This window comes from Nyctibius grandis, chromosome 2, assembly GCF_013368605.1.
Source record: "Nyctibius grandis isolate bNycGra1 chromosome 2, bNycGra1.pri, whole genome shotgun sequence".
In the NCBI taxonomy this organism is placed as follows: Eukaryota; Metazoa; Chordata; class Aves; order Nyctibiiformes; family Nyctibiidae; genus Nyctibius; species Nyctibius grandis.
Window position 1 is genome coordinate 58,662,531 of NC_090659.1, and position 15,404 is coordinate 58,677,934.

General features: G+C 42.1%; 1 protein-coding gene across 3 annotated transcripts in view; it reads left to right on the top strand.

Moving 5' to 3' along the window:
* The window catches only part of CARS2 (cysteinyl-tRNA synthetase 2, mitochondrial), a 42,763-nt gene that overhangs the window by 2,178 nt on the left and 25,181 nt on the right, over positions 1–15,404 (top strand). For all 3 annotated transcript variants that reach the window (XM_068395262.1, XM_068395261.1, XM_068395263.1), the window contains 6 exons: positions 2,525–2,642; positions 5,420–5,491; positions 6,121–6,226; positions 6,956–7,039; positions 10,457–10,586; positions 12,834–12,967. In XM_068395262.1, the coding sequence (XP_068251363.1) occupies positions 2,525–2,642; positions 5,420–5,491; positions 6,121–6,226; positions 6,956–7,039; positions 10,457–10,586; positions 12,834–12,967 (644 nt within the window). The remainder of the gene's footprint in view (positions 1–2,524; positions 2,643–5,419; positions 5,492–6,120; positions 6,227–6,955; positions 7,040–10,456; positions 10,587–12,833; positions 12,968–15,404) is intronic.

A 15,404-nucleotide genomic window follows, 5' to 3' on the forward strand; every position in this document is an offset into this window, starting at 1 on the left:
TGTTCTCTTACCCATCTCTTCTTATCCTATGTCTAAACTAACATTTTCAAGCTTTCCTGATCTGGAGGTTTGCCATACGTCTGTGCCACCTGGGTTTGACCTCTTCGCTTGCTGATTTAAGAAAGAATAGTTAGGGCCGAATATTGCCTTTGGAGCAATGTATCGTGTGGATAAGTAGGTGTGTTACACTCTTTCTGCTGCTTCTTTAGCGCCTTCAGGTGTTGTTACCTGTAGCACTCGTGCGGCAAGATGCCTGTGCTGAAGACCTTCCTCTCTCTGTCCCTGGTCAGTTAAACCCTCCGGCGTGTGAGGAGCTGGCTGTTCCTTCCCAGTGTCCGTTTTCTTGCATGTGTTAGTGTTGACATCCTGTTGCTCAGCTGATTTGTTCAGGATGGTGGAGCGCTCTTGATTTTCTGTTTTGTTTTGTTTTGTTTTTTTTAATCATATATTTTTTCCTGGTAGGTAGGTCCAACTGTAGAGCTTCCATAGGCACAGCTGAAATGCCTGCTACTGATGGGGGGTCTACAGGCCAGGAAGTGTGCTGGGAAAGAGCATGAAGTCAAATGGAGTGATGGCTATTGCTACAGTGCCACTCTTGTAAAATACCGTTGTTTTGTCGCACTCTTGCGACATGTTACCTTATCATTAGTATTCTTTTTTCCCTTCTTTTTACATTTGACTTGTGGCAGGTAATAATGCAGAAACAAATAATGGAAATAAGCTTGAGGTCCTTGGGAAGAATTTGAAAATAATGGCATTTCTCTTCCTCCTTCCCCTCTCTAAGGATTTCTTATTTCTCTACGTAATCCAACTTTCTCTAGTGTGTTGGGCTTCCAGACTTCAAGACAGGTGCTCTGTAAGCCTTGATACAATGTCCAAAACTTATTCTGTATAAAGAAAAAAATCAGACTGGCAGATAAGGCCACCTTTTTCCTCGGTTCTGAGACTGGCCTTGATCCGGCTGGTGTGAGCTGCAGCCTGGCTGGCATCCAGGTTCCTGGCTGAATGCTTGGAAATAAGAGTAAACCTGAGCATGAGAGGAGATTTCATTCAGTCCATTGTGCCAGTTCTGCCACCCCCCTGATTTTGACTGTCTGGTTTTTTTCTTTTCAGTCCTGAAGTGGTAAGGACCCTGCTTTCTGAGGTGGCAGGAGATCTGCTTTGGCTCTTGCAGTGCTTCTTCCATCAATTCAGTTGGAAGATCAGAGGAGAGCGAACAGCATGAAATTCGTGTCTGCTCTGGGAACTAGGGCTGCAGGGCTGTTAAATCTAATATCAAGCTTTTTGATGCTGGCATTGTTCCTCTGAATGGGGTCCAAAGACCAATTTAATATTCTCATGGAATCGTGTCACCACATTAGATGAACATTACTGCCAGTGAGCTGGTATTCGTTAAAAACTGTCTCACTGGCAGCATGTGCCACATTTCAAAAAGTGTTTTTCAACATGGGCATAGTGCAAACGACAAGAAGAGCAAAAAGTATTTTTCTTCATCAAGATATTACACATCCATAAATCTGAACCTTAATGCTGCCTCATCCCTGCTGCTAAGGGGAAGGACACAAATCCATTTCCAGTATTTGCTTACACTTCTTTGCTCTGACAGCCACAGGAGTTGCAGTTCGTGCGGTGCTGTGGGTGAAATGGGAACCTATAGGCCTGTGAGTCTGCTTTTGCGCTCCATTTTCTCCAAAGCCAGTGCAGGCTGAGGGTTCTCATCACATTGCAGGGCAGACCCAGAGCCTCTAATTGCCTTCTAATATCTCACCTAATAATTGGGTTTTACTCAAAGCATGTCTTGACAGTGATGAGTGGAGAGTCTGTGAGTGGCAGAAGGGGCTGCCACAGCCCTCTACAGCTTGTAGGTACATCAGTCTGTCGGCATTAAATACTCTGTTTTGTGGTGAAGAGCCTGAATAATTTTGGGAATTTATTCTCGAGTGTAAATAAAACAAAATAACCCCCAGAGCCCCCCTTCTTTGCTATCAGAAAAGATTTCTGGTGGTGTGTGTATAAAGTAGTTTCTTGGTGGCTGGTAGCTGTAGTTCTAACTCAACCTCAAGTAAAGTTCATTTGAACCCTGTTTTATTTCTCCCCGTTCTTCTGCCCTGTGGCTTTTGAAAACCTGTTATAATATACAAAGCCCGAGGGATGTTTTTCAAGAATATCTGATCTGTATGTCTCTCCATACTGTTTGCTTGGAGAGAGTCTCTTGGCTCACTTGTAGCTTCCGACGTGCTTTAGTGCTTGAGTAAAGAGAGACAGCAAAAGAAAACACTCAGAAAATTTGATGTAATGTGTCACTAATGCCAGAAGAGGGTAGGCCAGTTCAAGGCAAATTTGCTTGACTTCTGTGCAGGTGGTAACTGGTTTTGGAAAAGTACTTTATGCGCTTAAGACCTTTTCACTGCAAGTGTTCGGGTATTTAGATTGTCCCTGTGGCTGTTAGTGCTGTTGGTTATTTTTGTTTAAGTTTATTCTTACTACTGCACGTTTAAAAGCTCATTTTTTTTTTCTCTTCCAGCTCCTATGTTAGGTTTGATATAATTCGAAGGATAATGACTAGGTTTTTTGGAATTGAAGTTATCATGGTGACGGGGATCACAGACATAGATGACAAGATAATAAAAAGAGCCAATGAGGTAGGTGTTTGCTGCTGTCTTTGACCCAAACTTCTGGTATTTTCTACAGCTACTTACATAGGGAAATTAACCTGGGTTTGGTTTTTGGTTTTGTTTTTTTTTTGTTTGTTTTTGTTTTGTTTTGTTTTGGGTTTTTTTTGTTTTGTTTTTTTTTTTGAGTTTTGTTTGTTTTAATTAGTATGTAATGAATGTTGAGATTTCTGGTACTCTAGCGTGGCTGTGATGGGGCTGGGAGTCTGGAGGGCTGGGTGTCGAGAGCTGCGTGGAGGTAAATGGGCGCAGAGTTGTGTGAGGGGGAGAGGTGGGGAGGGCTGCCTTACAGCACCCGTGGCCGGGGTCCTTCTGCCCTTGCCGCCCGCCTGGGAGGCCAGCGGGGAACAAAAAGCTGGGGTGCATCCTCAGCACGGTTGGAAAGTATCTTATCCCAAAAGCAACCCAAAACTTAGCAGCCAGTAGGCTTCTGGCTGTATTCTGGAGAAGCATTGTGTGCTGTTGATGGTTAAAGGCAGTATATATAGCATGGCCACACGCGAGGCTGAGGGCGGCTCCTGAAAGGTGCTGAGCACCATGTAGCTGCAGTGTCGCCTAGATGAAAGTTGACATTGAGTGTAGGAGTAAGTCTTGATAAGACTGAGGCTGTAAGTGGTTCTCAGTTGGATTTTAATCAGACCTTTTTTACCAGCTGAGCTTGGTAAATGATTATTCCAATTTGTGTTTGGTTTTTTTTTTAAACACTTTTTGGACCCTGAAATGCTAAGAACATATTCCGTGTTTTATTCTGCATTTTGAATTTTTAGTTTTGTTTCATTTTTAGAGTCTGTAACTCATGTCTTCTGGATCATAAATGAATGTGTTGGATCAAATTGCAGTTGTAAGATTTAAGCTAGCTTCTTGGAGCCAGAGAATTTGTCAGCTGTCAGTTTTATTTAATCTTTAAGTAAACAGTTACTATTGCAGTTAAACATAGGGCACTGCATTCAGATGAACACTAGCAGGCTGCTCCTGTAGAAATACATGTGTGTTCCCTTAGTCTGTTGACTTGCAGTTTTCTAAGGCAGCAGGCCATCTTAAAAAACCAACCAAACAAAAAACCAACAAACCAATACCAAACAAATAAAACCCCCAAAAACCTACAACAAAAAGTCCCCCCAAAACCCAGGCATTTTAAATCTATATGTTTTCGTCTTTAAATTTTTCCTTATTGTCAGAACATTATGGAGATTTTGAGGAGGGGGAAGTGACATGATGTTTTAAAAGAATTTGTGCTCATTTACTGCATTCTTTGGTTCTATGAAGTAATCTTTTCATGACTTTTTTTGTGACTTTTTGAAATGCCTGCTCTGCTCTGCACATTTTGTTTGGATGGCCAAGGCCTCTACCTCAGTAGCCTGACTTTGTTGTTGGGACCTCTGTACCTGAAGCATTACAGTGGTAGGATCAACACGCCTGAGCTTGTTCTCTATCCTCTGATGGGATTCATCTAGAGAAAACCTGAAAGTTGGGCGTCTAGTCTATGATGAGCGTGCTGCATGCCCTCAGTTGTCCTTTGAGAGAGAGATGAGCCTCTTTGTGTTTTGAACATCCGTCTGGACGGGAGGAGTTTCCCCATCTTCCTCCTCTAGGCACCTTTGTCTCTCTGTTGATCGAAGAAGCAGCTGAGCTGTCTAGGGAGATGTGTCCTGTTGCTGGGATCGGGAAGAGTGGTCTCTCTGGTCTGTAGGCAGAAGCATGCCTTCGTTTCCCAGTGCTGAGTATCTTCCTTGTTTCATGACTGGATGAGCATCTGGTCAGTCTTCAGCAGAACTCCTGCGTTGTCCAGGAGCTTGTCCAAATAGTGGTACCCACCTGCGCTCTGAAAATCAGACCCCTTAAAGATGCTCCAGTAATGAATTGGAAGTGATGAAACTGGATTTATTTTATTAACGATTCAGTTATCTGCAAGCTGAAGAGACTGACAGTATGTTGTCTTCTCCCCAGTAGGTTCTCATCAGAGAAGATGTAAAAGCTCACATTTGAAATACTTTGATATCATGCTTTGATATGAGCAGGTTTTGCTGTCATGCATCTTTCAAGCCCTGCCCTCTTCTGAATATTTGAGACCAAGTATCTTGTCACGTGCAAGTTGTCTCTTTCCTTTCGGGTTGTACTTTCTTGTTACTTCTGTGAGGATCCCTGCTCCTGCCCGTCACCCCATGAATGAGAAATGCAGAGAAGGTGCTTGAGAAGTGCTGCGCTTGGCAAGGCGTGGGACTGACTTTCAGTTCATTTCCCCTGATTGTACCGAGATCTACGAGTAACCATGATCAGCTGAAAGAGCTTATTTTTCTTAATCGCTGAGAATTATATCCTGTCTCATCCTGCAAGTCTCTGATCTGTCTTTCTGACATGTAGGTGGTATCGGTGTCCCCTGCCAATAAGCTGAATGAATTTCACATCCCATGTACTGTAGTATATCTTGTCACTGGAAATGGAGGACCCTCTCAAGAGGAACATAGTGAGAGAGGGAAGGAGTTTATTGTTTTAATCTTTGATTGCTTTCTCTTAAAAGATAGGTATTAATATTTTGGCAGTTCGGAAGTGTAAATGAATACTACTTTAAAGTTATTTATAACTTACATCTCCTCCCCATGAACGCTGGATTAATAAGCCTTTCTGACTCTTTACCTCAGGGGCTCTGTAAGTCTTCCAATTAGCTGTTAACTGTCTGATAAAAGATTGCAATATTTTATATTATTACTTTGATTTATGATTTACTAATCTACTTCTCTCTTTTTCAGATGAATATATCGCCAGTAGCTCTTGCTCGTATTTATGAAGAAGACTTTAAACAAGATATGGCTGCCTTAAAGGTATAGATACTCAAGCTTCTAAATTTAAGAGTATTTTAAAGCAATTATTTTGGTAAGGAATCTGATTTTGACAGTTTGATCTGAAAAAATAAATTGATCGCTTGTGTGATGAAGTGTTGCTTGGAAACTGAGTACTGATTTACTTCTTCTTCTGGAAAGATACTGCACACATTTTGAGTAAGGAAATGGGGAGAGAAGCAAATCTTAGCTTTGGAATAAACAAGTTAGATTTCTTTAGGAGCACAATTTTTTTTTCCCCATGACATAGAGACTTGGTTCACAGATAATATGTATTTACTATAATGCAGAAATAGCCTGATCTAAAGCATATGAAACATCAAATATTCTTTCATTGACTTCAGGTGTCTTTGCTTCTTGTTCAGAATACTTGTCAGCAGCAGGGAGTAAGCCACTGGGAAAAACTAGTGGATTTTTTGCCACCCCTCAAGTTTTTTGCTTCTTGTGTATCATCTTAAATGCTTTATGACCTTTTTATAATACTTGCAACATTTTTTTTGAAAGATAAAATTGAGGAGAATGTTCTTTAAAATTAGTTTCTTAGAGTGAAGGGACTATTCAGCAGTGTGTTTCGTACAGGCTAATGAGATGTTACTCTTTCTTTGTTTAAGGTCCTTCCTCCTACAGTATACATGAGAGTGACTGACAATATTCCTCAGATAATTTCCTTTATAAAAACAATAATTGCTAGTGGACAAGCTTACGCAACCTCTCAAGGTAAGACTTACAGCAAGGCAGCTCCTTGTTCAGCACGTGCATAGGGAGTTAGCGCTCTTAGTAATCCTGTTTCAGGATCAGGTGAGATAGCCTGTGCCAGGCTTTCCTTCTGTTGATTAACAGACAGGGTGTGAGCAACTTGTTTGTGATGACATGAGTGGGCAGAACAACTATTACTCAATTTTAAAGTTAAATGTAGCTCATTACTTAATATAATTGTTTACTGTAATGAACTGCTATGTAAGCTCCTGTGGGGAAGTCCTGGCCTGGCTTCTACAAGAGAGCTGGGGGGACCTCTTCGCTCTAAGCAGTAGGTTCTGTAAAAGATGCGCTTTCAAAGCACAATATGTGGATCTTTTTTTAGCAGAAATGGTGGTTGTAGAAGGATTCAAGTGCATTGGAGTAGAAGGATTCAACTGCTACTAGAGTAGCAGTAGGCTGCATTTCAGTCAGAGAAGGGATTGCTGGTTGTGCATTGGCAGGGAAGAACCTGGGGATATCTCCAGGATGCAAAGTTATCCTATGTGCAGATTGAGCCCGTGCAGTGAGGTTACTGAAAAGCTGGTAACGGGGAAACGTGCTGCTACTTCCGCGGTATTTCTGAATTTGTAAATCAGAACTTCAAATGGGAGTTGAAGGGCGTTTTGTTTTGCTTTCAGGGAAATGTTCCCTCTTCATCATGAATGTGCCTCATCTTTGCTATAATACCAAATATTTCTTTTCTATTAGGCAATGTTTATTTTGATGTTAAGTCTTGGGGAAAAAGATATGGAGTATTAACTACTATTAATCCTGATACCCAAGATGAAGCAGGTATGTTCATGGCACCAACTTGTTTGTATTAATACATTGTCTGAACTCGTGATGTATCTATGCATAAACCTTCATTCAACAGTCTGAAACAGTTTTATAACCTCTTGTGTATAACCAGCTTTTTGTTTAGTTAAGACTTTTTTTAATTACTTATTGAGGCAGTCATTGTTGCCAGTGCAAGAGGAAACTTCGTCTCTTTTCATGCTTGGTTCCCTTTATACCTTTGTTCCGGTAGCCTAGAACAATAAGATTCTTAATTTTATTTAAATACTTGGGAGTGGTACATACAAACTTCATAGTGAGGTGGTGGTCTCAGCTATTGCACTGGCCAGCAATGAGATAGTCAAGGGTAAATGCAGGGAAACCTCATCTACCTTGTTATTGTTTGGGCAGTTGCACCCTTCTGATGCATGCTAACCAGCTGAATTTGGTTCTTTCATTACTTACCACTGGACTAGTGCTAAGCAGCCAATTTGTGTGAGGGTGAGCAGTCTCTTGATAGGCTGTACTAGAGCATGCCTATACCCTTGGCTGGGTGTTTTTTTCTGCGTTTGTCCAGCTGCTGAGCAGGATTGCTGAGCTGCTCTAGTTTCCATGAGTTGGGTCTGAATAGGTCTCCGCATTGGAGAATTTGTTGCAGGTCCCTTGCATCCTTTGCACACTCAAGTTCAATATTTCTTCACTGAAAAAAATCTATTTGCAATTACTGAAAATGCCTGGCAGGCTGATGCTCAGGTGAATCACAGCCAGAAACTTCTCACAGCTCTACTCTGGAGTTGTTTCAGCATTACAACTTGCAGAGGAAATGTGTTTTGTCGACAGTTATTTAGAGGCAGTAACTGACTGCAAAGGCAGCCAGCAGCCTTCTGGGCTGTGCTGGGAAAAGCATTGCCAGCAGGTCAAGGGAGGCAGTCCTTCCTCTCTGCTCAGCCTGAGGTGAGACATGCCTGGAGTGCTGGGCCCAGTGCTGGGCTCCCTAGTACAAGGAGAGACATGGACATACTGGAGGGAGCCCAGCAAAGGGTCACGAGCATGATGGAGGTACTGGAGCATCTGTCATATGAGGAAAGGCTGAGAGAGCTGGGACTGCTCAGCCTGGAGAGGAGAAGGCTCAGGGGCATCTTACCCATGTGTACAAGTACCTGATGTGGGGAGTAAAGGAGATGGAGCTAGGCTCTTCTCAGTGGTGCTTGGTGACAGGACAAGAGGCAACGGGCACAACCTGAAACATAGAAAATACCGTTTAAACCTAATAAATCCCTTTTTGTTTATTCTGAGGATGGTTAACACAAGAACATGTTGCCCAGAGAGGCTGTGGAGTCTCCATCCTTGGAGATATTCAGAATGTGACTGGACACTGTCCTGGGCAGCCTGCTCTGAGCAGGGTGTTAGACTAGACAATCTCAAGGTGCCTTCCAGCCTCAACCGTGACTGATTCTGTGTTTTTACCCTGTTTCTTCTCAAGTCACTTACAACTAAATTTACTGTTATTTCTAAAGATAATGACTGTTGTTTTGCTTGTACTGAGAAGGTGAAGAATGCTTTTTTTGTAGCAGTATACTCAAAAAAATGGCAAAAGAGGGGGTGGAGTCAACAGGTACTGGTCAGCCAGAGCTTGGAAAACTAGTGAAAGAGCCAAGATGAAGATTCAGTGGATCAAACTAGGGTTATACTTCTGTCCCTTTATTTGTTATCAATTTTGAATGATGAAGCAGGTTTAATGGATTTTTGTAATGTGCTTCCCTTAATATTGCATGACATTCTGCATAAAAACTGACTCTGTATAATATCAATAAAGTACAAGTGGAGTGGCTCAAGAAAAATGACCATCTAATAGATCTCCCAAAATAGCTGTGAATCATCATTAAAATGTGTTGATACTGGAATAGTGTAGCCAGCCGGTCTAGCGAAGTGATCGTCCCTCTGTACTCGACACTGGTGAGGCCGCACCTTGAATCCTGTGTCCAGTTCTGGGCCCCGCACTTCAAGAAAGATGTTGAGGTGTTGGAGCGAGTCCAGAGGAGGGCGACCAAGCTGGTGAAGGGTCTGGAGGGTCTGACCTACGAGGAACAGCTGAGGGAGCTGGGGTTGTTTAGCCTGGAGAAGAGGAGGCTCAGAGGTGACCTTATTGCAGTCTACAACTACCTAAAGGGAGGTTGTAGTGAAGTGGGAGTCGGCCTGTTCTCCCGGGCAGCTAGCGATAGGACAAGAGGACACAGCCTCAGGCTTCGCCAGGGGAGGTTGAGGTTGGACATTAGGAAGAATTTCTTCTCAGAAAAGGTCATTAGACAATGGAACGGGCTGCCCAGGGAGGTGGTGGAGTCACCATCTCTGGATGTGTTTAAGAAAAGACTGGACATGGCACTTAGAGTGCCATGGTCTAGTTGACAGGGTGGTGTCAGGGCAGTGGTTGGACTCGATGATCCCAGAGGTCCCTTCCAACCTGGTTGATTCTGTGATTCTGTGAATGCTCCAGGGATTGGTTCAGACCCAGTGATACATCGTGGTTTTGTTAGTGATCTGAAATAAGTGGAGGAAAGAAGTAAATCTAGCGTCAACTGCTTATAAAACAAATGAGTGGTGTTAAATAAGGGGACTTAAAACAGCATGAGTTGCTTGCCAAGCTGGATCCCTTTGAGCCAAATAGGTGTATATTTTCTGCATCGGTCACATGCAAGGTCATGTATTTGTCAGCAAAAAGTGCCGATTGCAGAACCCTGTTCTGTAGCTCCTGCCGAGAAGTGGTGTGTATCTGACTGGGGTTAGGAGCCAGCACAGAGGAACCGTTCTCTCTGCCATACTGTGGCGGAAAGGACTACATCCTTGGCTGTGTAGTGAGGGTAGCAAGAAATAGATCTGGGGAGGAGACCTTTGTAGAGAAGCCATTGGTGAGAATGGTACTGGAAGGTTGCTGCTGTACAAGAATAGTTTGGATTCTCATCTCCATGCTCTTCTTGGTTTTGTAGAATCTGGACCATAAACTATTTGTGTCCCAGAGAAAAAATTGTGGGTTTTTTTATTGTTTGTGGGTTTTGGTTTGGGTTGTTTTTGTTAGCTTTTCTGCTGGGGTGCAATCTGTTTGTCCTGGGAAATTGGCTGATAAGTAACTAAATGATGTAAAACCAGAGAAGGCCAAAAGGACTAAAAGGGTAGGATGTATTGAAGAATCTTGAATCCAACTTTTTAGCCTGCAGAAATCTAATTCAACATAGTATTTTTTTTTCAAACACTTGATTGAGAAACTGGAAGCCCTGTGTAAGGAGGAAGGGTGGAAAGTTGCAGGAAAAGAAGTTGAGCAAAAGAGATTAAAATCTGAAAATCTGAGTAGTTCACTGAACTCACATTTCCACTTGCTTTCATTTGCTTTGGTTTTTTCTTTGAGACATATCCCATTAACAAATCACTTATTCTTCCCAGTTGATACTGATAAACGACATGGTAAAGATTTTGCCCTGTGGAAGGCTGCCAGACCTCAAGAGCTATCTTGGACTTCTCCCTGGGGAAAAGGAAGACCTGGATGGCACATTGAGTGTTCCACAATATCAAGGTCAGATTTCTCGGATGTTAAATGTAGTGCTGGTTTTTGTTTTCAGTCACAGTACAATGGTAGTAGCAGTATTGAAAGTGTGTTTTCTGATCATTAGAAAGCACCAGTTTTAACGTGAGTACTTTGTGCAATTTGGGGTGTCACGTGTGCCCCAAACAAACTCTGCTCCACCTTAATGGCGTAGCTGTCTTGCTATGTTTTGGCACCTTCTTGTGAGACAGACTTGGGTATTTAAAATATGATGTGCAGGATCACACAGTTACTTATCAAGTCTTTTGACTTGAACTGAGTAACCAAAGTGTTAGTGAAAGTTATGGTACCTCTTTCATTTGCCTCCCTTCCACTTCTTGCAGTCTCCATCGGACCTAGTCCAGTACTGTGTCAGGAGGGCATGGTGTGGGATTCCTTCCCCACTCCAGTGAGCGTATGAGATCTTGCTGGCCTTATCTTAACAGCAGTTGTGGATATGCGTGCTAATCATCTAAGCATTATTCTGCTTTCTTTAAAAGTCAGCCACAGTATTAAATGCTCTGATTTCTCTGTGGCGGTATATTCTGTGGGGACAATGTGAATTGTGCCTAGTAGCATTTTGCTTGTAGTTGGTTTAAATTAATTTGCTCTTAATTTGGAGTTTTATTTTCTCCACAGGATGTAGTACTTTGTCTGGCGCTGTATTAACTTATGACATATTAATTTGTATTTTAAAAAAGGAGACTTTAAATCTACTGGAAGACTGATAGTGGTACTTGGTTTTGCATTACTCTCAGATCTTTTTTGGAAGCTAGTAACAAATTATTTAGATCTGGCCCTTTTTAACTCAAGTTTTCATCCCAAGCTGAAAGTAGATGGAACAAATGCTTTAGGTTTCTCTTTCATATGCTTTGCTGGTGCACCTGGGGTTGTTAGTCATTACTACCTGATTGTGAAAAGCATTTATAAGAGTGATTTTCTGTCTGTAAGTAGTTTTGGCACTGTGAAACAGTTCTTAAAGCAACTGAAGTGCACAAAAACATGCTGTATTTGAAGTGCAACCTGTGACAGAAGTGCACAGGTAAGAAATGCCAATTACACAATGGCCTATCTGCTAATGCAGTGCTGTTTACAGTCCGCATTTCTTTCTGTAAGAACTTATTTTACTGTGGCTGGATGAGGCTCCTGCCCTGTAAATAAGACTTGACCCATGCAGAGCATAAGTATAGTAATCTTGGACTGTGAAAAACAGCTTATTTTGGGAAGTTACCTAAAATGTTTTGCTGTCCAAGGCCCATTTTAAGCAATACCTACTTACCATTCTGTTTTGCCAGAGATCTTGGAGCACTGTAAGTGAGCTAAATGAACTAATTTTGAAATGTCTTTGAAGTGTGCCTGGGGAAGGTGAATGAGAAGGGTGCTGGTCTCTAGTGCAGCCCTGGAGGAGGGAACCACCTGCTGTGACTTAGGTCAGATCTCCTCTCTGGAGTTTCCCTTGCAGGGAAGTCTCTCTGGAGTTTCCCTTGCAGGGAAGTCTGGAGTCTCACTTGCAGTGAGTTGAGCAGCTCCTCCTGCCCCTGAGCGTTCTGCAGATCCACCTCTCTCCAGCTCTTAATGGTCTCGTTGGAGGAAACGGCAAGTGGCCAGTGCTCCTCTGTAGATGGCACAAGGGAAGGCATGAGATGGGGTCATTCCTGGGAAGATCTGTGCTTAAGCTGTTGGAGCAGACGGGAGGAAGCAGACGGGCACAAGCTGGGGAAATGGCAGCAGCCAGTCTTTCTTCCCTCCTCTCTTCTCCTCATTTTCTTTTCTTCCTGTGCCCCAACAGCTTCTGCAGAGCTGTCGTGAGCCAGGATGTTAACAGGGTGTTTTGTCCCCTTTTTCTTACAGAAAAGATACAATATAAAGAATAGTAATACCAAATTTACAGAAATGTTCATCGCTTCGAAGTTATTAGGTTTGCAGATGAAGGCAGCTGTCTGATACTGAAACTGTAGCAGGGCAAGGAAAGGAGATGTCCTGCTTGCCATTCTTTAATCTAAGTTAGAAAAATAACTGCTGCTGCTAAGGAGAGTTAATTGTGGGCAGATATGGGTCCTGTCCATAAAAGTTCTGCTGCAGTTTTGGTAGTCAGGATCTGTGTAAAGTCTTGTTTTAAAACTGCAGTCATTAAGTTGTACGCTTAAATTTGTTGTTTCATCTTATTCTTTTCTGCATTTCTTTTTACAAAAAGCTTTTGTAGTGTTCTACTTACCGATCAGGAAAATATTGTTACAGTGCAGTGTTTGGAAAGCAGCTGGACATCCATACCGGTGGAATAGATCTTGCATTTCCTCATCATGAAAATGAAATTGCACAGTGCGAGGTGTATCATCAGTGTGAGCAATGGGGAAATTACTTTTTGCATTCTGGTAAGTAAAATATTAATCACCTGTGAGGCCCATACAAATATAACAGTTTGGTTTTTTAGGTTTGGCATTTGTATGGTATGAAGACAGATGCTTTGCTACAGTGACCAAGTTCCTGTACTCACTAAATGACAAAATATAAATGAGAGTGAATCTTGAAACCGTAGAATGAATGCCTTTATTAATAAAGCAGTTACAGTGAAATATTCCTGAATTTCATCTGGGGAAATCTCCAAATAATAACAGTATATGCATTGCCCATGTACAGTGTTTACTCTTAATTAAAAATGTGGAAAGAGGAGTTTTTCCTGTAGAATCTCATTCCTTTTCATCTGAGTTTCCTCAAAATCTGAGGGTACTCTCTGACAGGCTTTCTTTTTTAATTGTATTTTGGCTGTAACAGTCCTGCAGGAAAAGGTTGAAAATAGTTGGTCTTTTCTATATGTGTTTATGTAGTCCTCCTAAAAACAGAAATTCCTGCTGTCTTAGAACCAGAACCTGCAGTATCTGAAGGCAGGAGGGAGTGGAGGTGACAGGTGGGCAGGTAGCTGATTGTAATGTTTTAAGAGCATTGAGAATAGAATAAACCAGTCTTGTTCTCCACTGTCTCTCAGCACCAGTTGCTTTTAGGCTTAAAAAGTTTTCAGTAGCATGCAGAATCAAATAGCCTGTGTTTGTAAATATAGTGAAAGACTTACAATCACTTTTTATCCGCCAGTAGCATTACGCCTAGGGATGGGTATGAGAAACAAGATTCATGCTGAAGACCAAGTGAGCCAAATGCTTTGGTCTGCTCTGGTCAGGCATGGTCAATGAGGTTGCTGATGGGTAGAGACAAGGAGTTCTGTGACATCTATGGGCTACGTACAAACCAAGTCACTCACCCCTTGGCTCTGGAGAAAAGTGGAAACATTGAGTCTCTATGAGTCACTGTGGTCCCTTAACACCCTCTAGTGCTCTGATGAACTTCAGTGTCTCCCTGCTTTCCTGTGGAGTGTGAGTGACTTGGTATTGGTATAGCCCATAGATGTCACAGACCTTGTCTCTTCCCCCAGAAGTGACCTTGCTGCGTGTGCCCGACTAAGCTGTACTAAAGTGTCTTTTACTCGCTTGTTCTTCAGCATACAATACTGCCTGGCATGTAGAACTGCTCCTTGCTGCCTTTGCACGACAGTGCTCCAGTGAAGTTTGTACTGTACAGTGCTTTGAACTGCATCGTTGTCTGATGGTACTAGCACTGTTCCTGTTGATGGAAATCTTGAAACTTGTTCTTGCTATTGCAGTCATGGTGATTCTGGATGGTGTCCAAAGAACTGAAGTCAATAGAAAGTCAGGTTCAAATCTGCAGTCTCTCTTCTTGCTGAACAGTACTTTGTGCAGGATGTCTTGGTGAACTCTTTGAGCTGCTTCCCTGAGTAAGAGTTGCAGAGTTAAGCCTGTGCTATGCTCTGGGAATTACTTGGGCTTTCCTTTTTTATATATATTTGTACTGTATGGGATGCATATTGAATTCTAGTTTCAGTTCCCAGTGTAGAGCCTGTTGTAAATCAATAGCAATTGTCCAGAGGCTGGTGCATCCTCCAGGGTGTGCTTTGCTCCTGAAGTGCTGGGGAATTCTCTGTGCTTCCACTGAGGTGCACTGGTTACTGCTAGGTGGAACCTTCTGTTGAAAACCAGTGAATCTGACTTTTCAAGCTTGGAATTGAAACTATAGGGGAAATATTCTTTCAAAATAACTAAATAAAGAGGAGTCATTTTTTCTTTAAAAAAAAAAAGAAAAAGAAAAGGGGAAAAAAGCCCCAACTTAATTCCAAGGGCAATTTGTATGCTGAGGTTCTCTAGGAGCTGACATTAAATTCATTAAGTAAAGAAATTTTGCTGGAAGACGATAGTGTGAATTATTTAGGGAAAATGAATCAGCTTCAGAAACAATTTATTCTGGTAACAGACTTCAGAATTTTAGCAGGCTCAGAACTGAAGGAGCAATCCCCATTAGAGGAAGAAAATCCCTGTGCTGGGGATAAATTTTCTTATAAGGACTTTATTTTTAGACTACTTGTACTCTGGGAAGAGCGCCAAGCCAAAGTTATGAAAATCCCTGTATTTTGTGATTCTTTAATGAAATCATTCTAGGTGCTGAAACCCTTGAAGAGGAATATTATTTCAAATTCAGATGTTACCTGTACCTTGTTAGGAAAACACAATCAAACTATTTTAAGCTTGGCTGCCTACAGTTAAGTAAGTCAATATTTAGGCACCTTTGCAAAAGAAAAAAAAAAAATAATTGTACCCAGGCTCTTCCCCTTTTCCCAGGAGAAGTTTGTCTGGGGGTTTTACTTGAGTTGCAAGAACTGCAGGTGTCCAGTGCCTCTAACAGCCTGAATGTTCTTATTGAGGGCCCTGAGTTTAACAATGCAGCGGTGAAAATGGCCTCACCTGC